This window comes from Zeus faber (assembly GCF_960531495.2).
Source record: "Zeus faber genome assembly, chromosome: 2".
Taxonomy (NCBI): Eukaryota; Metazoa; Chordata; class Actinopteri; order Zeiformes; family Zeidae; genus Zeus; species Zeus faber.
This window is the reverse complement of record NC_137189.1, coordinates 5,641,753-5,664,467: the sequence shown is the minus strand read 5'-3', so window position 1 is coordinate 5,664,467 and position 22,715 is coordinate 5,641,753. Positions and strand designations below refer to the sequence as shown.

Here is a 22,715-nt window from a genome sequence, read left to right as displayed (position 1 = left end):
TCCCCCTCCATTTAGGGCTCGCCGGCCCAGCAAGCTGCAGGAGTGCTGTCTGATTGGGATTGAATGTCCATTTAAACTGCCGTCTGGCCAGCGGGGAGAGAGGTTCCAAAACAAGGGATGGGAGGGCAGGAAAAGGAAAGGAGAGGGAAGGGTAGGAAAAGAGAGGGAGAGAAGAGAAGAGGGAATGGGAGAGGAGTTGACCGGGATAGTCAAATTAAGAGGGTATGCATAAAAGAGAGAAAGAGTTTGAAAAATGGCGACAGAAAGACAAGAATGAACAGTAAGTGTGTTTGTGTCAGTTTGTTTACATTCAACACGGAGAAAATCATTCCATAAAAGATCCTCCAGTTTTAAGCAGTTATCCTCTTCTTTCTCTCTCTTCTGTATTTATATCCGCTAGTGTGTCTCTTTTTTTATAAACTTTAAAACCCCCCCATCACCATCCCCTCCCCAGCCCTGTGGAAAGGCAGCCTCTTCTGGCACCGAGCCAAGTGTCAGAACTCGGCACTTTGTATTCTCAAGGTGTGTTTCTAAAAAGAGGGATTTGGAATTGAGATGATTGGAGTTGGCACATCCATGGAGAGTGTGTGTGTGTGTGTGTGTGTGTGTGTGTGTGTGTGTGTGTGTGTGTGTGTGTGTGTGTGTGCTGGCACTCATGTGTGTGTGTGTGTGTGTCTACTAGGGAGGGAGAGCGAGAGAGAGAGAGAGAGAGAGAGAGAGAGAGAGAGAGAGAGAGAGAGAGAGAGGCACGATCAGACACACAAACAAGACTAGCCGAGGCAAAAATGGTACCTTGAAAGAGAACTCCTCCATTCTTTCTGAAGAGGGGACTCCCCGACCACAGCGGAGGACTGTGGAGAGAAAGAGAAAGAGAGAGAGAGAGAGAGAGAGCGAGAGAGAGAGAGAGAGAGAGCGAGAGAGAATGACAAACAGAGGGAGAGAACAACAGATGGAAGGGAAGCGGTTAGATAGGTAGATAGGTAGGTAGAGGGGTAGATAGGTAGGAAGATAGTTTGATAGATAGGTAGATAGGTAGGTAGGTAGATAGGTTGATAAGTTGATAGGTGTAGGTAAGTAGGTAGTTAAGTGAGAGGTAGGTAGGTTAATAGGTGTGTAGTTAGATAGGTTGATAGGTGTATGTAGGTAGGTAGGTAGGTAGGTAGACAGACAGATATGTAGGTAGTTGGGTAGGGAGGTAGATAGGTAGGTTGATAGGTAGGTAGGTAGGTAGATTAGTAGGGAGGTAGATAGGTAGGTAGGTTGATAGGTAGGTAGGAAGATAGGTGGATACGTTGATAGGTGTAGGTAGGTAGTTAAGTGAGAGGTAGGTAGGTTAATAGGTGTGTAGTTAGGTAGGTTAATAGGTGTATGTAGGTAGGTATGTAGGTAGGTAGGTAGACAGATATGTATGTAGTTAGGTAGGGAGGTAGATAGGTAGGTTGATAGATAGGTAGGTAGGTAGGTAGTTAAGTAGGGAGGTAGATAGGTAGGTTGATAGGTAGGTAGGTAGGTAGTTAAGTAGGGAGGTAGATAGGTAGGTAGGTTGATAGGTAGGTAGGTAGGTTGATAGGTGTATGTATGTAGGTAGGTAGGTAGATAGATAGGTAGGTTGGTAGGTTAATAGGTACGTAAGTCGGTCGGGGAACGACAAAGTGGTGAAAAAAGACAAAGAATGAGTAAGATGAAGGGACAACAAAACAACAACAAGGGGAGAGACGGAGGAGGAGATGAAACGTGATCAATACAAGGGAATGAAGGGGGGGAACAGCACGGGAGTGGGATGGAGAGTGTGTGTGATGTCAACAGCCAGATTAACAGAGACAGAGAGACAGAGAGAGGGAGGAAGAGAGAGAGAGAGAGTGAGAGAGAGAGAGACAGAGAGAAGGAGAGGGAGGAAGAGAGAAGCGGTCAGTCATTTGATCATGTTTCAGCCGCCGTGCAGCAGTGCAGAGCCAGATCGCAAGGCAGGAATTTGAGCCCATAAGCCGGCGGCTCTGATTATAGTGATTAGATTCCCGCGTGTCCCACTGTTGCCATTATTCCCTGTGATTACCTCAGAGAATTACAGCCTCGCCGCTGCAGTCCATGGGGGTAATTTCTCATGACAACCCCCCACCACCGGCCCATTCACACACATTCAAACAGCCCCTGAGACCCACACTCACTCACACACATAGACGTTCTCACACACACCCTCTCCTGTCATAAAGGTATGTATATTCACATGTAGAAGCAAGCCGGGCTGGGTGACATGGAAGGACCTTGTCTCAAGATAATCATACTGTATATACTGTATGTACATATACAGATATATACTGTGTATATATATATATATATATATATATATATATATATATATATTATTACAAAATCAGTACTTAGTGTACAATGTATCTCAATCAAAATCATTCACAAAATAAAAATAAAAGATAATAAATTCATTAATATAAAAAAACATTACAATTAAAAATGTAATAAATAATAATTATTTTTTTTAATATATAGAATTATTTAAACATATATATAATAATTTAAAAAGTATTATAATTATATAAAAGTGTAATCCCAAACCCATCATACGGCCCCTGCCTCAATCATAGATATTTTTAAACAACAATGATGATAAGCATTGATGCATCTATGCATTCGCTTAAAGGCACGGGAGCAGCTGCACACATTAAGCAATTTGATCTCGCAGACATGCATACACACACACACACACACACACACACACACACACACACACACACACACACACACACACACACACACACACACACACACACACACACACACACACACACACACAGGAACATTTCGGTTCAGACAGAAGTGCACGGTCATACACTAACAGACATATCGAGTCTCTTTAGGTGATAATTGCAGCACTAATGAGGAAGAGAATGATGCAGGCAAATAGATAGATAGATAGATAGAGTCTTCAGCTTCCTATTAGAGAACACGCCTGACTACTTGTCGTCCCCCCCCTCTTTCCTCTGCAGCCTGGGGAGCTGTCCTCTGCTTGTTCCACACGCTAGACAGTGATAAGGGTCTACACGGTGTCTTACAGTCCTTCTGTCTGCACTGATCTGGCCAGACAGGGATGGAGAGATGGACGGATATTCAGATAAAAGAAGAGAAGGACCAGGTGGACTGGCAGAGGACTAGATAGATAGATAGATAGATAGATAGATAGATAGATAGATAGATAGATAGATAGATAGATAGATAGATAGATAGATAGATAGATAGACAGATAGATAGACAGATAGATAGATAGACAGATAGATAGATAGATGGGGTGAACACAAAGAGAAAGACGGATCTGAGAAATAAAACAAAGTGACAGATGATATGCTCTGAGTATAAAAAGAAGAGGAGATAACGTGTATGTTTAAATAAACCCCCCCCAAAAAAAATCCTTTCATTTTTTTTTTAATTCTGAGGAACCGGGTAATGGTAGAGCCGTATTTTTGTTATTTTTTGTAATACAAGCCTTGTTTTATGTTGCACTAAGCTGCCAAATAAGAGGATTTGGACGTCTGCGCTTCTCCCTAATGTCGCTCACAGATCGGAGGGACACACACACACGCACACACACACACACACACACACACACACACACACACACACACACACACACACACACACACACACACACACAGACAGAAACACACAGACAAAAAGACAGACATACAGACAGACAGACAGAAACACACACATACACAAATAAAACAAAAGCAAGGAAAGCAAATTTCAGCCCTGAGCCACCTGCTGTTGCCATGGAGAGTTGCCACGGCGATAACATATTTTTCCTCTGCTAACAGCCTGTCTGTTTTCCCTGCACGTCCCCCCCGCTCCCCCCCCCCCGCTCTCTCTCTACCCCCCGCTGTCTTTCACACTCCTTCTCCAATCTCCTAAATGGTCCACGCAGGGAACGGCAGGAGCACCGATCGATGTTGTGATATTTATCTCCAAGTGGTATCGCATCGTATCGCATGATATCGTATCATATCGGCAAGAAATATCGTCAAATCGTGATGCACGGTTTTTGTGCAGTGAATGGCTTCAAAATATTGCTTTGCTCTGATGACACACCTCAGTTTGACACTTTAACATGGGATTTTGAATGTAAAGACATAAATAATCATGATGTATATAGTATATATAGGATACACACACACACACACACACACACACACACACACACACACACACACACACACACACACACACACACACACACACACACACACATATATATATATATTTACACACACACACACATATATATATATATATATATATATAACATAGTATAACATACTGCATGTAAATTATATGTATATTATACATTACACATACAGTACTATACTATATTGTATAAAAATCCTTATATTTTTGATTATCGGGATAAGAAATTATTCCTTCTCACCTCACCCCCCCTCTCTCCATCTCTCCCTCTCCCTCTCTATCTCTCCCCATCTCTCTATCTCTCTCTCTCTGCCTCCCATCAGCTCTTTCTTCTTCCTCCTTACTGCTCCTCTCCCCCCTCTAGCTCCCTCCCCTCCCTCTCTCTCCCCCACGCTCTCTCCCTCTCTATCTCTCCCTCTCCCCCCATTTCTTTCGATCTCTCTCTCACTCCCCCCCCTCTCTATCTCTCCCTCTCCCTCACCCCCCCCCCATCTCCCACTCTCTCCCCCCTCTCATTATCTCTCTCTCTCTTCCCCCCTCTCTATCTCTCTCTCTCTCTCCCTCTCTCCCTCTGTCTCTCTCCCCATCTCTATCTCCCTCCGTCGCTCCGCGTGCCTTTCGTACTCCTGGCTCACGCTCCCCAACAAATAGCATCACGGCACAGCAGCACGTTGCCTTTTAGTGCCGCGTGTTGCCATGGCGGCGTTCCCGTTGCCACGGCAACCCCCGCGCATTAATCTACTGGGCGAGGGCCAGAACTTGTGGCGGGTGCTCCCCACCGCCACCCTTCATCTGGGAGAGGCAGAGGCGGAGGAAGGGAGAGGGGGGGCTCCTTTCCAACCCCCTTGAGAGACACACCTCCCCTCCTTCCCTTCCTCACTCGTTCCTTCCACACACATGCGCGTGGATACACACACGCACACAAACACACACGCGCACACCATCCAGATGCTGATGGGGTGTGAAGGAATGCACAGTGGAGCTGACCTCCTAGTCAGTATGCACACACACAGACACGCACGCACGCATGCTTACACACACACACACACACACACACACACACACACACACACACACCATGGAATTTCCCTAAATGTTTTGCACATGCCATTAATGGATACATTATATGCATGTACACATACACACACACACATACACACACACACACACACACACGCACATGCACACACTACCTATAGACACAAATTCATTTAAATGCATCAATGCACAACAACACAACCATTGAAACACTGGCACAGATCCCCAAACACACACACACACACACACACACACACACACACACACACACACACACACACACACACACACACACACACACACACACACACACACACACACACACACACACAGAACTGCAGGTGGGGTTGAGTTATAATGGTCCATGAAACGCTGAGAGGAGTGCGTGCGGGACAAAGAGAAGATGAGGAGAGTCTCCCTTTCTTTCTTTCTATCCATCTCTCCCTCACTCCTCACTCACTCTTTAGCACCCTGCTTATTGTCTCAGCTATTAATTTTCTCTCTCTCTCGCTCTCTCTCCTCTCCTTCTCTCCCGCCCTCTCCCACTGTACCTTCCCTCCCCCCCTCCCTCTTCTATCCACCATCAATCTATTGTTTCTGCGGTAAATACCCCCTTTCCGTAATGCTTTCTCTCTCGTTCCCTATGACTTTACCCAACCACTCATCTCCAAATATTCTCTCTCTCCCCCATCTTTACCTCAAGTCTCTCCTTTTCTGTTATTTTTTCTTTTTTCATTTCCCAGAATGGTGCTGAGCTGTTGGAGACAGTCCTTGACCCCGGCTAAGCGGCCGGGGAGTGCGAACGTTCATGGCCGTCACACTTCATAACATAATGTCATTGACTCCTCTTACACCATAGCGCTCTTGAGACATGAAGCGGGTTTCATATTGATCAGGTAGCACTGTACAGCTATATCGCAGATAGTATTAGAAAAGGTAGTAGTATAGTAGAATTTAGATAGGATTGGAGCACACACACACACACACACACATACACACACACCCACTCACAATGAAAGATTCTGAGCAGAAGCACCTGCATGTACAGGCCTATACAAATCAATGCACACTTAACCATGCACACAATGGATGTCAAGGCATTAGGGCACACGCACACACACATCCACACACAGACACTCACAGACACCCAAAGACACCCAAAGACACGCGCGCACACACACACACACACACACACACACACACACACACACACACACACACACACACACACACACACACACACTTGTATTGCTATCAAAGTGAGGTCCGAGTATATACACCTGCTAAACGATGACCCATGTTTTTGTTGCACCTATAAACAGAAATAACACACCCACGCAAATGCACAGAGATTCTAGTAGTGGTATCAAAGTGAGGTCCGAGTAAATACGCCTGGTAAGTGAGGACCCATGTTTCTGGTGCACTTCCTAGCCAAAGAAAAGTACATTCGAGAGGCCAGCCCTCACAAGTACAGTAAAACACACACACACACACACACACACACACACACACACACACACACACACACACACACACACACACACACACACACACACACACACACACACACACACACACACACACACACATCATGTGTCACATGGGAAGCCAGCACTCTACTCTATCCAGGAAATACTCATCTTTTCTTCCTCCCTCTCATTTCCCACATTGTGTCGTGATGCAAATTACTCCAGCCCCCGATCCCCCCATCCCACATGCACACACGCACACGTACACACACAAACACACACGCACACGTACAAACGCACACACACACACACACACACACACACACACACACATACACACTCACACACACCTCCATCGGTCCTTCCCCCATGTTCGGGACCAGGCCTCCAATTTGTTCCACTTCCCCATACCTCATTGTTCAAAATGACACTTTTACATTTTAGTGTGAACCAATTATACTGTCTTACACAGTTGGCTGGCTCTGCAGGCTATCCTGTCCAGCCCAAATGGAAGGGGGGACTGAGAGAAGGAGAAGGAGAAGGAGAGTGAGAGTGAGAGAGAGAGAGAGAGAGAGAGAGAGAGAGAGAGAGGGAGAGAGAGGGAGGGAGAGGGAGGGAGAGAAGACTGGGGGAGCACCGAGTTGGAAAAAGAGGAGTAGTTGAACCACTCATTGATATATCCACCGGGATGGACCGACAGGCTGGAGAATGAAAGGTTGGCAGAGAGCGGGAAGGGAAAGGCAATAAAATCAAAAGGAGGAGAGAGAGTAGAAGATGAGAAGGGAGGAGAAAAAAAGAAAATAGAATAAAAAGAAAATAGTGTGCAAAGTAAAGGAGAGGTGGAGAGGGGGGAAAGGGGAACAGAGGAGAGGAGAGGAGAGGAGAGGAGAGAGGAGTTGAAGAGACAGGAGGGAGAGGAGGGGAAAGAAGGGAAAGGAGAGAACAGGGGAGATAGGGAGGAGAGGAGAGACCAGAGGGTAGAGGCGAGGGAAGGAGGGAAGGGGGTTAGGAGGGAGGAGTCGATGAGATGAGAGGGAGAGGAGAGGAGGGGAGAGCAGAGGGAAAAAAGGGGAGGAGGCGGGAGAGAGGAGAGGAAAGGAGGGAGAGAAAAGAGGGGAGGAGAGAAGGGAAGAAGAGGAGAGGAGAGGACGGGAGAGGAGAAAAGAGGGGAGGAGAGGAGAGGAGTGAAAAACAGACATGAGTGGTGAGGGGAGGAGGTGAAAAAAGTGGATGAGCAAGTTGAAAGAAGGAGTAGGAGAGAGTGGGAAAAAAGAAAGAGGAAAGGTAAAGAGAGAAGAATAGATGAAAGAATAAAGTAAAAATGCTTTGATGAGAGGAGAGCAGAAGGGGGGAGAGGAGGAGAGGAGAAGAGGAGAGGGACTGAAGGAAGGGGAGAGAGAGCAGAGGGGAGGGGGGGGAGGGGAGGAGAGTGAAGGAGAGGAGAGGAGGGGAGAGGAGAGGAAGGGAGGGGAGGGGAGTAAAAGAAGGAAGAGAGGAAAGAAGGGGAGAGGAGGGGAGGGACAGAAGGAAGAGGAGAGGAGGCAAAGAACAAAGAGCGCACAGCAAAGGAGTGAAGGTGGGAGGACAGAGGATAAAACAGAGGTCAGGAAGAAGGAGAAGACGAGCGGACTGAGTGAAAAGTGAAACGGGCAGATAAGCAGAGGCGAGGGGAGAGGGGGACGGTGGGGGGTTCAATTGAATGATAAATCGGTGAAGAGAGGTTTGAAGGACTGGAGACAGAGAGGAGAGAGAGAATGAGAGAGAGAATGAGAGAGAGAGAGAGAGAGAGAGGGAGGGGGGGATAAATCACAAAAGGGATAAATACAGAAAACTGAGCCTCTGGGCACTCCACTACCTGTGATATACGCCTGGGGATGAAGGGTGTGTGGGAAGGGAGGGAGGGAGAGAGGGAGGGAAGGAGGAGGGCATTAAAAGAGGAAGTGGAAGAGTTTTCTGCAGAGGAGGAAGACAGGAAGAGTGGTGAAGGAGTAGAACGAGAGAGACAACAGAGGTGGGATCAACAGCGAATGACAAAAAAAAGAGGGCAGGAAAGCAAAGCAACGTAATCTGAGAGGAAGAGGGTGGAACGTTTTTGGTAAATGGTGGAGAGAGAGAGAGAGAGAGAGAGAGAGAGAGAGAGAGAGAGAGAGAGAGAGAGAGAGCGAGAGCGAGCGGAAGACAGAGAGAGAGAGAGAGAGAGAGAGAGAGAGAGAGAGAGCGAGCCTGAGGGGGAGGTAAGGCAGAGAAAAGGGTGAGGGAGTAAACAAGTGAACAAAAAAGGACAACAACCACCTAACAACAACAACAGCCTTTCTACCTGTGATTAGCCGGAGGGGGAGGGAGGGAGGGAGGGAAGGAGGCGAGAGAGCGAGTGAGGGGTGGGGGGGTGCACCGGGAGGACTGTTGCATAAAAGCAGCGCAAAAGACTTCAGGGAGGGGGGGGGGGGGGGGGGAAGCCAGGTAGCGCCTTAGGCCTGGTGGGTGGAGAAGAGGAAGAGAGAGAGTGAGAGAGAGAGGCGGGGGGGGGGGGGGGGGGAGTGGCACACTTGGTGGAAGAGTGTTTAGTTTTAACTTACTGTGCCTGGAGTGATGAAGGGGAATCAGGGATGAAAAAAGGCAAAAATACAAGAATCGAAATGGCTGATCAAACTATCGCTCCACGCAACCATCCATCCATCAATCAATCCATCCATCTTCAGTGGAACCTCATCTATCCGAACTCTGCTCACAACAAACACGGATATCCTACATTATTTGATGTATTGAGTATCAATACATCAAATTATCAATACATTACTAATGTAATAAAAGTTATTCATTTAGGGAGTCAACTGGCCAATCAAAGGTCAAACCCAAATCCATCGATGGCTCAACCAAACAATTCATCACTCATTCAATGACCTTCAAACAAATGGATGACTTTTCAATCATTCAACCGGTCAATGATTGGATAGATAAATCAGTTAAAAGCCACATGGTGGTTTTTTTGTTGTTTTTTTTTTACCTGTGGAGGTACGTCTGAGGCAGGCTGGGAGGGGAGGTAGAGGGTGAGGCCAGGCCGGGGGAGTACGGGTGGTACGGCGTCTTCTTCAGCGCCTGGATCAGGTTGTGCCGGTACTCTGGGTCTATGGACCACAGCGAGCCTTTTCCTATGCTCTGTGGGGAGAAGAAACAAGAGATCTCATCTGTGGGATCATCTACACCGAATATACAGTATATATACTGTATATACTGAATATATTCTATTATACAGTATATATACTGTGTTTATATACAGAATATCTACAGTATATATACTGTATATCTACAGTATATATACTGTATATGGTAGTACTTACTGTATATATATGAGATGGAAGGAATAGGATGCTAGTTACGATTTTTTTCAATCATGAACGACAATGAAAAGATTGAGCAGCGCACATTTAACAACCCAGTCTCTTCTGCGCACACACACATAACACATGCTGTCTTTGAGGAGCACACACCTAAAGACGGAGAACAGACGGATGGAGCTCTGTGGTACTCCAGCAGTCGTGAGAATGTATCTTCCCTCCGAGATTCTCCCGAGAAGCAAAATATTTTGCGATATTCTGACACCAAAACAAACATGGATGCCATTCAGTTCACTACTGTGGTTATTTGTGTGCAGCGCTGACATTAAACACTAAGCAGACACTATTCCACAAGTCCCTCCTCCGTTTCACAAGTCCACACTCGGCCACTTGCTGCTTTCCTTGGCTTCCCCATCGCGCGGGCGCACAATGTCATTGGCTGTTGAAAATCGCTGTTGCGATTTGAGGCTTGGACTCGCACACACCAAAGGATTTTGGAAAGACTAGCCCCGATGGAATCAAATATGTTTGATTGAATTGTGACCTCGCCGATTTGAATCGTAGAGAGACAGAATTGAGTCTTTCACACACACACACACACATATCGATGACAGTTACGATTCTACAGCGCGACCACCCTTTGACTACCCCTTACTCAGCCCGTCGCATATCGTTGACAAATCGCCTTGAAAATCACGTAATGTGGCCCTAGCAAGTACAACAGTGCCCTGTCCAGTGATCCTCAACCATTTTCACATCCATTTCCAGATGGTAAATGGCCACTCAAAGCACTTCACCTCAAATTTCACCCATTCACACAGCAACACAGCATCAGCCAGGCAGGGAGGCAACAAGCTGGCCAGGGGCTCTTAGGGGTCACGTACACCTCGGCAAATTAGCCGGGAGGAGCAGGATTGAACCACCAACCCTCCTTGCCAGACGACCGCTCTACTGAGTCTACCTCCAGAGCTACTGCCGCTGCTCTGGACCTTCAATTTAATACGATAAGATAAGATTTCCTCTCAGGGACCTCGATCTGAGAAGATTTGTTATTGTTATATTTGATTTAGTATCTATTCTATAGTTAGGTAGGCAACAATGAAACCAGATCGAAACAGTCATTATTGTACATTCTCTAATGGTACTAATGTCTTGCAAATGAAATAACGGTGAAGCACAACTATTCATGAATTTGGTGGGGACGCCCTGGAACCTCTTGAATGACCACTGAGGGTCCCCGGACCCCACGTTAGGAACCACTGGCCTCAGGAAATTAATTTCTCCCTTGATATATAGATTTTTTTCTATGCAAGCTGGATCAGAAAAGTGTCTGGCCCACGACAACCGCTGAACCCACGGACATGGCTGAGGTCTCGATAGAACCGGAACATCTCAGACATCTCATGGTTCAAGTTTGATCCATATCTAACTACATTTGGAGCAAGAACTAGTGAAAAAATGGTGACAATTTACCGGAAGTTGCAGAGCATTTGCGTATCGCCGATACGCCAACGCTCTACAACTTCCAGTCGGGTGGTGGAGTGAGATAAGTTTGTGTTAGCAGCAAGATGTTAGCAGTGTACCTATTACAGTACAAAGACATAGGAACTGTAGAGCTCATATGCACACTTCAATATTTGTTCATTTATCCTAAGTCATATCGTCATTGGTATCTTTATTTGTCGTCAACCGTTTGTTGTTTTGTGTGGTTTTTTTTTTTCATTTTAAGTATCGGTTCAGGCACTGTTTAGGCACTGGTACCATTTCACAAGTATCGGTTCAGCACCGGTATCAGAAAGAAAACCCCAAACGATACGCAAACCTAGTTGTAACATACAGACTGTAGGAGCCGATGATGAGTTCCATGGGACTTGGAAAATTGTAACCCGTGTTAGTAGTAATTCTGCGTGCGACCAGGTCTTAACTATAATTAGTCACAGAGAGTCATCCCCTTGTCATTACGTGAGCCGATGCTGCGTTCAAAGGAAACTCGGAAAAATGCTACTCGTTTTAGGAGTAATGCTGATGTAAAAATGTGTGACAGCACAAGCAGATGCTACATTCCATGGGAACTCAAAAATGTGTAATTGGTGTTGATACAAATTGAAGGTGTGTTTTTATGGGAACTCGGAAAACTATAATTTGTATCTAAGATCACTAACCTGGACCCCATGTATTGCTGCCTGCAGCTTTATTTCTGTTGATTTTTGCTTTTTGTATTTATATTCTTCACTTTTTGTTTTCCAATAGCTTTGGCGAGTACATATGTTTCCCATGCCAATAAAGCCTTTGAATTGAATTGAATTAAATTGAGAGCGAAAGAGAGAACCTGAAATGAAAACAAAAGAAAAAAAATAAAAATTTAGAATACAAAATGAGAAGGAAAAGGACAATGGGAACTAGATATAGAGGTAGAAAAACCAAAGAAAAAAAAACATAATAAAGAGAGGAGGGACGGAAGGGAAAATAATAGAGCTGTATGTGTGTGTATGTGGGGTGAGAAAAATGTTATGTCGGGGTTGGTCCAGAACACTTGACAAACACAGATGAGCACACTGACCTGGGCCATGTTTCTAGTGCACTTCTAAAACAGAAAATAGTCAATTCAGAGATCGGTCCACACGAGTATCGTAAAACACACACACACACACACACACACACACACACACACACACACACACACACACACACACACACACACACACACACACACACACACACACACACACACACACACACACACACACACACACACACAGCAGAGCAAAAACTGCTTTCACAAAAAAGAAAACCCACAAAACTCAAACATCAACCGCTTGGACCAACCTAAAACAAATGCCGCATCCCTGGCGCATTGTCACATTCACAAAAAACAGAACCAGAATTAATACATTGTGAAGGCCCACCCCACCCCTTAATATTTTACATTCCTCCTCCTCGTCTCTGTTTTTGCGAGAGAAAAAAAAAAACGTGCAGCTTTTTCGATTAAGACACAAGGAAAGTCTTTAACTTTTTCCACTCCAGAGGCGATGACGGGGTGTATTTTTAGATCAAAGCCGCCCCCCTCCTTCACCTAATGAAGCTGTTGGAAAACCATCTTAAAGAAACCAGTCTATAGATTATAGCGTGTGTGTGTATGTGTATGTGTATGTGTGTGTGTGTGTGTGTGTGTGTGTGTATGTGTGTACAGTATGTGTGTGTATTTATGTTCATGTGAGCATGCATGTGTGTTTGTGTATGTGTGTACAGTATGTGTGTGTGTGTGTGGGGGGGGGGTGTCCTCAAACAAGCCTGCTTTAAATCATTCCTCCCCCTTCCTCACTCTCCTCTTCCCTTCTGTCTTTGTATCACAGCGTCCTCTCTTATCTGTCTTGTCAACTGAAAACTGGAAAAAATAATCAAGGGCTTGCTTGACGTGTAGGTGTGTGTCTTGTGTGTGTTTGTGCACACGCCCATATCTCGCTAGGTGGAGAGGGAAAAAGGGACTCAAATTCAAAGGTAAATATCAAACTGAATATTTCCTGCATACAGTATTCTCGGAGCGGATATTGAGCCAGAGAGGGAAGGCAGCCACACAATGTACTTACTGTCAATGGAATACATCAAGTTAAAGGATAGGTTCGCTATTTTCCAATCCCATATTTTCAAATCTGGATCCTAAAACATTGGCTCCCGTCATTTATAACTGTTCAGAGTAAAACCTTGCTGAGCGCTTTACTGTTCAGAAACCTACCACTCTGCTGCAGCTTCTTCTGTGCTTCAATGTAATCCAAATGGGGCAAATGTTTTAAATAAACAGCAAATGACAGCAATATCACATTATATTTTAAACTGCATTTTGCAATTTCTGCAATGCTACCGGAGCCTAACGTTGGCTCCAGCAGGTTTCCAGGAGGAAACGGCACAAGTTCCTGTTTCTACTCTCTCACCTTAGCGTGGGTGGAGCCAAAACAGCTGCTTTGAGTCCCAAATACTCAGTAAAAAATTGTTGCGAACCTTACAAAATGCACAGTTTGCAAGACTATGAAAAAAAAAAGGAGATTCAACGTTTTTTTAAGGCTTAAAAGTTTGGACTGCATTTAAGCACAGTGAGAAGCTGCAGCAGAATGGCAAGTTTATCAATCGTGAAACGTTCAGCAATGTTGTGCTGTGAACAGCACTTTTATAAATAATGGGAACCTTAAAATTTACAATATAATCAACAAAAATATTGCCACTACCTCTAGTAGTAATAAAATCAACAAAAGGGAGAGGGTTTGCTATGGCTCCTCTTTGTCTGTCTATGTTACTATACAAACAGCGGGCCATTTCCAGTGTCACTGACAGTCCAGTGAGCAAATCAATCCCCTGACTCGCACCTCTTCAAGGACGAATACTGAAGCTGCTAAATACTCAGATACAACTCACCGCCGCACTTTGTGACCTTGTAAAAACATGACAGCAAAATAATAAGATTTGGCTGAACCCTGTGGCTGGTGTGGGTCTGCGTTTGTACTGTATGTCAGCTGTCTGTCTTGTTCTATAGAGGCCATATGTGATGTGATGTCTGTGGCTGCGTTGTGTATCTGTGTCTGTGTGTGTGTGTGTGTGTGTGTGTGTGTGTGTGTGTGTGTGTGTGTGTGTGTGTGTGTGTGTGTGTGTGTGTGTGTGTGTGTGTGAGAGTGTGTTTGGGCCAAGTTCCCTACAGAGTGTGATATTGCCCAGCGTGCACTGCTCCTGGGAGTGCTTCCATTACTGCCAGCGACGCCTCTCCTGGAGAGCATGATATTACACACGCATACACTCACTCCCACTGAGGAGACCCCCGCTGGGCCAAATTTCCCCTTGCACCTCGAGCAAGCCAGCCACCCGTATGTGTGTATGTGTGTGTGTGTGTGTGTATGTGTGTGTGTGTGTGTGTGTGTGTGTGTGTGTGTGTGTGTGTGTGTGTGTGTGTGTTTTTTCCCACCCGTCCGCCATTCGATTAAATCAATGCTCTCTACAGGAACACTGTCTGCCTGGCCCGTGCCACTGACAATCAGCCAGCCAATCAAAACACTCCCTCTCCAACACCCCCCCTCGCCACGGTCGATAGGCCAATCATGGTCGCCAGTTGCAGGAGGGGTCTGTCACCTGGATGGTGGCCGTCTCCGTGGCAACAGGTTACACAGAGAGACGGAATGTAGGTGAGGCGAATGGCAGTTATGGCTTTGACACCAAGTTTGAAAAAGTACCTTTGTGGCAGAGTCCAAGAGTAGGACAGTTTTGGCACCAATAGAATGGAAACTATCATAATGATCCTAAGATTCAGTCATTAGACAAAAGAGACTAAATCCTTACGTATTGTTCTGAATCTACACTTGGTTTAATTCGTCACTGTGGATTCCTATTTCTATGGCTTTCTATTCCCCACCAGGTAATCTAATCTGATATTTCTGCAGAGAGTGGATTGATGCCCCGCTGTCGGGCCGGGCCGCCACTACTGCTGCGTCTCTCCGCTCCATGTGACACCACCGCTCTAACACTGTGTTATTACAGGTCCAGGTGCTTCATTCAACGGTGAAATATCAACCGTTATGAAAAGGTTCAACCACATGCCGTTGCAGAAATGCTGTTTCGATACAAGTTTTGGTTTTTTTTGCTTGATTGCTTTCTAACTAACTAAAATGTGAGAGGACGACGTATTGCTCATTAAAATGTATTCGCATTCATGTGGATTAGCGTATTTTATTAGTTTTTTTAAATATTTTTTTTTTACAGCAGTCAAATGAAAAAATGTAATAATATATCGCAATATATCGTTGTATAGTATCAAAATACTCGGTTTATTGCAAAACTTAAAAAATCGCAATATTATCATATCGGGATAAAATTGTATTGTGTTAATATCAAATTGTGTTAATATCATATTGTGATATTGTATTGTGATAATATTGTATATATGTATATGTAGTATATTGGCAATAAGTTCATGCGTTAATAACGTGTTAATGCAATACATATGAAAATCATAATATGGGGCTATAACTCCATGCAATGCATTTTAAATAGAATTGCGATTAATTGGACCAATATCATGCGATTAATTCCGATTAATCATTTTAATAATTTGCACAGCACTTATTGCATATATATATATATATATATATATATATATATATATATATATATATATATATATATATATATATACAGTGGGGCAAAAAGGTATTTAGTCAGCCACCAATTGTGCAAGTTCTCCCACTTAAAAAGATGAGAGAGGCCTGCTATTTTCATCATAGGTAAACCTCAACTATGAGAGACAAAATGAGAAAAAAAATCCATAAAATCACATTGTCTGATTTTTAAAGAATTTATTTGCAAATTATGGTGGAAAATAAGTATTTGGTCAATAAAAAAAGTTCATCTCAATACTTTGTTATATACCCTTTGTTTGCAATGACAGAGTCAAACGTTTTCTGTAAGTCTTCACAAGGTTTTCACACACTGTTGCTGGTATTTTGGCCCATTCCTCCATGCAGATCTCCTCTAGAGCAGTGATGTTTTGGGGCTGTCGCCGGGCAACACGGACTTTCAACTCCCTCCAAAGATTTTCTATGGGGTTGAGATCTGGAGACTGGCTAGGCCACTGCAGGACCATGAAATGCTTCTTACGAAGCCACTCCTTCGTTGCCCGGGCGGTGTGTTTGGGATCATTGTCATGCTGAAAGACCCAGCCACGTTTCATCTTCAATGCCCTTGCTGATGGAAGGAGGTTTTCACTCAAAATCTACGATACATGGCCCCATTCGTTCTTTCCTTTACACGGATCAGTCGTCCTGGTCCCTTTGCAGAAAAACACCCCCAAAGCATGATGTTTCCACCCCCAGGCTTCACAGTAGGTATGGTGTTCTTTGGATGCAACTCAGCTTTCTTTCTCCTCCAAACATGACAAGTTGAGTTTTTACCAAAAAGTTCTATATTGGTTTCATCTGACCATATGACATTCTCCCAATCCTCTTCTGGATCATCCAAATGCTCTCTAGCAAACTTCAGACGGGCCTGGACATGTACTGGCTTAAGCAGGGGGACACGTCTGGCACTGCAGGATTTGAGTCCCTGGCGGCGTAGTGTGTTACTGATGGTAGCCTTTGTTACTTTGGTCCCAGCTCTCTGCAGGTCATTCACTAGGTCCCCCCGTGTTGTTCTGGGATGTTTGCTCACCGTTCTTGTGATCATTTTGACCCCACCGGGTGAGATCTTGCGTGGAGCCCCAGATCGAGGGAGATTATCAGTGGTCTTGTATGTCTTCCATTTTCTAATAATTGCTCTCACAGTTGATTTCTTCACAACAAGCTGCTTACCTATTGCAGATTCAGTCTTCCCAGCCTGGTGCAGGTCTACAATTTTGTTTCTGGTGTCCTTTGACAGCTCTTTGGTCTTGGCCATAGTGGAGTTTGGAGTGTGACTGTTTGAGGTTGTGGACAGGTGTCTTTTATACTGATAACGAGTTCAAACAGGTGCATTAATACAGGTAACGAGTGGAGGACAGAGGAGCCTCTTAAAGAAAAAGTTACAGGTCTGTGAAAGCCAGAAATCTTGCTTGTTTGTAGGTGACCAAATACTTATTAATGAGGAATTTACCAATTAATTCATTAAAAATCCTACAATGTGATTTCCTGGATTCTTTCCCCCCATTCTGTCTCTCATAGTCGAAGTGTACCTATGATGAAAATAACAGGCCTCTTTCATCTTTTTAAGTGGGAGAACTTGCACAATTGGTGGCTGAATAAATACTTTTTTGCCCCACTGTATATATATATAGCTGTTGAAAAGTGACACACAGTCTATTAACTTGTCAAGTCAAGTTAATAGAAAATATATATTAAACGCCAGCAATGTCCATCTTTTATGATCATAAAAACAGGAACGAGCCTTTTAATTATTTTTATTAGGGGTGGAACAAAAAAGATCAATACTGCAATATATTGCGATACTTCATCTTGCGATACACTATCGATACTTCTATCTTTTTTCTTTTAAATTACCTTGAACCAAGGTAGGAAATACCCAACTGAAGGTATTTCAATAAGAAGACTCATTTCACTTTGGTTTACCTTGTTTTAAATCTGGAAAACAGGGCGCAGTTAAGAATACAAACGATTAATATACGTAGTATGTGATTGATTCCAGTTGTTGAATATCTCCAGGACTTTGAGTCAACCATGTGGATTTGCTCAAAAGCATCAATGGTCGAGCTGAACTGAGTGAAACCAGATAATCAGTGCAGGGCTGGAGTGAAAACGTGGCAGGACCTTGATTTTCTGAACCTGGAATTTTCCACCTCTGACTGTGGTGAAGGCAGGGCACCGTTCTGTACACATTCACACACAAACACACACATTCACATTTACAGTCAAATACACACACTACACAAAATTAGCTTGGGACTCCCGGAGTGAGGAATAATAGCAGCAAATGGAATAGCAGAAAAACAGGATGAGGTATAGAGAGACAGTGGGAAAGAGAGAGAGATATTTTCGATAGCAATTTTTGATCAATATTTTTGATAGCAAAGGATAAATTTCTCTATTTTAAGTGTTTTATTCTCACTTATCTGTTTCTATGTTTTTAACAGCAATGTTACATTTTTGTTAGTTCACATTTTTGTTAGTTCTTTCTTAGTTTCTTAGTAGGTTATCCCCACATACCTGTCAATATATTTTCAAACTACATTATTTATGTAGTTAAATAGTTAATTTATGTACATTATTACATTTACTTATCCGTTTTAATTTTTCGGTTACCTACACCTCTGTGGCCACTAATGGAACAGATAACCATACCTGCCAACTTTGTTGTTAAAAAAACTGGGAGATTTTGTTGGTGCATTTGATGAAAAAGAACAATAATAATAAAAAGAAATAAACAAAAATAAACATGTTTTTTTTCTAACATTAAAAAATATATTTTTAATTTTAGGTAACCTTGTGTTTATTGTATATAGATTTTTCAACATTTAAAATGTTGTGTTTTAATTTTACATCATATTTTTGTTTTTGTTTCCCATTTGCTTTTGCAATGTAAACGTATGTTTTTCCCCATGCCAATAAAGTCTTTTGAATTGAACTGAAGAGATAGAAAGAGAGAGAGAGAGAGAGAGAGAGAGAGGGAGAGGGAGAAGCAGAAAGAGTAATACAACAGTGGGTTAGGAGGAAGGCGGAGGAGGGGAGAGGGTGATCATGGCTGTTGCCAACATCTGTTTCCTGTATTATATAAACTCTGAGTGCTGTCTCCTTGGGAAGCGGCAGATATCACAAAGTCCCGCTACCACTGACCTTATGATGATAATACAAACAACAACAACAACAATAATAAAAACAACAACAACAACAACAATAATAATAATAATAATAATAATAATAATGTAGCTGCAGGCAGCAATAAACTGGGTCCAGGTTATTCATGTTAAATACGAATTATAGTTTTCCGAGTTACTGTTAAACACACCATCACTTCGTATCGACACCAATTACACATTTTTGAGTTCCCATGGAACATAGCATCAGTTCACGCTCTCGCTCGTCTTTACATCTAAGTCCAAACTTTTGAATCAACTAAAATAAAACGGACACGATTCAGACCCATTGCTCTGTAGCTGCAAGATGTAAACTCCATGTGTGAGGACACAAACACAGAATATGTTTTGGACTGTTTTGGACTCCTATAGTTTGTGTGTAACGACCAAAATAAGGAAGGACACAGCACCGGTTTAAATGGAACAGAATGCGTTTATATTTACACAAAGGGAAAAATAATAAAATATCAAACGAAATGCCCCGCCGACATCAAGCAGGTAAGAGGATACACACACACACACACACACACACACACACACACACACATAGACAAGCTCACACACACACACACACACACACATACACACGCGCAGTTTGCAACCATTACAGAGCGATGGAGTCTACACCATGCTCCTCCCACGATGCAAATGAGCGCCCACAAACGCAACCTGCACATATAGAGGTACTCCTCACTTAACAACTGAGTTCCGTTCCAAGGACCGGGTTGTTAAGCAAATTGGTCAATAAGCGAGGACCTGTGTTATTTCACAGTAAGGGGGCGTGGCTGGTATATATAGTTTATATAGTATATATAGCGTATATAGTGTTATTTCACGGTAAGGATGCGTGGCTATTGCGAACGCTAGTGTAGTGAATACTGACAGACTGCAGGAACTGAGGAAGAAGACTGAGACTAAGAATGGTGATGAGATGAGATGTATACAGTGTATATAGTGTATATAGTATATATAGTGTATATAGTATATGTAATATATATAGTGTATAGTGTATAGAGTGTGTAAGTATATATAGTGCATTGTGTATATAGTATATATAGTGTAGAGTATATAGTATATATGGTGTATATATATATATATATATATATATATATATATATATATAGTATATATCGTATATATAGTGTATACAGTGTATATAGCATATATAGTGTATATAGTATATATAGTGTACAGGTATATAGTATATAAAGGGTGATGTAAGATGAGATGCGTGATGATGGGACGCCGCGCACGGAGCGCGCACGCAGCAGTATTGTACGCAGCGTACAATACTGACTGGTCAGAGAGCTGGTCGTAAGTCCGAACGGTCGTTAAACAGCTAGGTGAGGAATTAAGTGAGGAATACCTGTATAACGAACTGGATGATGATGTCACAAAGTGCCCCGCTCCACAAACTTATCCCGCTTCACCACTTGACCGGAAGTTGTAGAACGTTGGCGTATTGGTGATGCGCGAACATTCGGCTACTTCTGGTAGATTTTCGGCAGTTCTTCACTAAAACCCGCTCCAAATGTAGAGTGATGTGGATCAAACTTGAACCACGAGATCTGGTCTGAGATGTCCCGGTTCTCACGAGACCTCAACCATGTCTGTGGATTCAGCGGCTGTCATGTTCCAGACACTTTTAGCCAGAAAAATGCCAAGGAGAATGATAATAATACAAATCTGAGCCATAACAATAGGATCCAGCCCTGCGGGATGGACCCATAATAATACTGTGGATGCACCTACATCCTCCATTAACCTCCCAGTAATACTGATAAACAACAGACCCCAGTCACTCCACTAATCCAAAAAGGAATAATCCCCCAAGTCATGAAATATCCAACGGATTAATTAATAGTAATACTTCCTGCATGGCACCACACTCAACATTTTTATTCATTTTTTACTTCTAAACGTCTTTACTTTACTCTTTCAGAGTGATTGTTTGACCTGTTTGCACTATGGAATGGATAACCATACCTGGAAACGTTGAAGTTTAAAAAATTGGGAGATTCGCATTGGATGAAAAAAAAGTATAACTAACAAATAAATGAAATAAATTGATAAAAAATAAAATGAATAAAAATTGACTAAAATGTATAAACACAGACTCAACATCTTTTCACAATAACAACCATTTCCTTTAAAATGAAGCAGCTTTGGGTTGCCAGGGTGCATTGCGAAGACAGTGTAGCGTGTGTATTTATGCTTAACAATCTAAATCCGGCAACCTCACTTCTCTGTCAAATACACAGACCAATTGAATTTTGTTATTTAAAAACAAACAAAAAAAAAAAAACATACACGAGGGTTGGGGGGGAAACAGGGGAGTTTTCCAGGAGAAGTCTGGGAGGGTTGCCAGGTGTGGGTGAACACAGTGGAAAATGAAATGATCTCCACATACAACACATATGTCCTGAGAGCAGCTCCATCATTCAATCAGCCCCGAAATGAGATTAACAAACATAATATGATAATGCACACCGCTGTCACCATGCACATGTACACTGTTATAAACTCCATTTCCATTCAACTCACACTAATCCTAATGCAGACGCACGGAAACATAAATAAGATAACACAGAATAAGAGGCTTAGGTTTTGTTTTTTTTAGTTTTTTTTTTTTATAAATGTTCGAGAAATTTGTCTCGTCAACTCTATCACGTCTGCCGTTTCAGGTTTATCTGAAGAGCCTAAAATGTGATGTGACAGAGTTCCTGTAATTGTTGCCGTGTTCCTGTCAGTTTGCGTGTCGGGTTACACAGGAACACACACAAAGTCGTGTTTACCAAAAAACAATGGAGGTTGGAATCATGAAAACACATGCGGCCGGACAAATACAGTGCAACCTCTAAACTACAGTAGATCCATATAAATTAATGTTTATTAATTTGAGTTTTTTGACAAATCTTGAATCTTGAATCTTGAAATCAGACTTCTTTTTTAGGTTATGATGGATTTGCATGAAGTTTAGTTAAATATCCATATTAATTTCTGTAGCAAGTGGTGTACTTTGAATAATTTTGCAACTTCTCGTCTCTTACTTGGCCGTAGTCCGTTCCAAAAAGACTAAAATAACACTAAGAACAAGATAGTATGAATCTGTCTATAATTTGACCATATTTTGCGGGAAACAATTTGTACGTTCACACAAGGAAACATTTTGAGAAAGAATCATCAGATATACAGTATGTATATTATGACCAATAAGGTAGAGGTGTTGGTTATTGTAATTGTATTGGTAATTCTTTTTTTATAATTGTATTAATTATTAATTCCCTTTTTGTAATTGTACTAATTATTATTACTAATAATAACTAATAATAATAATAATTATTATTATTATATTTTTTCAAT

General features: G+C 42.8%; 1 protein-coding gene across 1 annotated transcript in view; it reads right to left on the bottom strand.

The window, feature by feature from the left end:
* ches1 (checkpoint suppressor 1) overlaps nucleotides 1-22,715 on the bottom strand; it is a 72,596-nt gene that overhangs the window by 11,900 nt on the left and 37,981 nt on the right. Inside the window, exons 3-4 of the mRNA XM_079996549.1 lie at nucleotides 9,706-9,857; nucleotides 793-851 (exon numbers count right to left, since the gene is read on the bottom strand). Of these exons, the coding sequence (XP_079852675.1) occupies nucleotides 793-851; nucleotides 9,706-9,857 (211 nt within the window). The remainder of the gene's footprint in view (nucleotides 1-792; nucleotides 852-9,705; nucleotides 9,858-22,715) is intronic.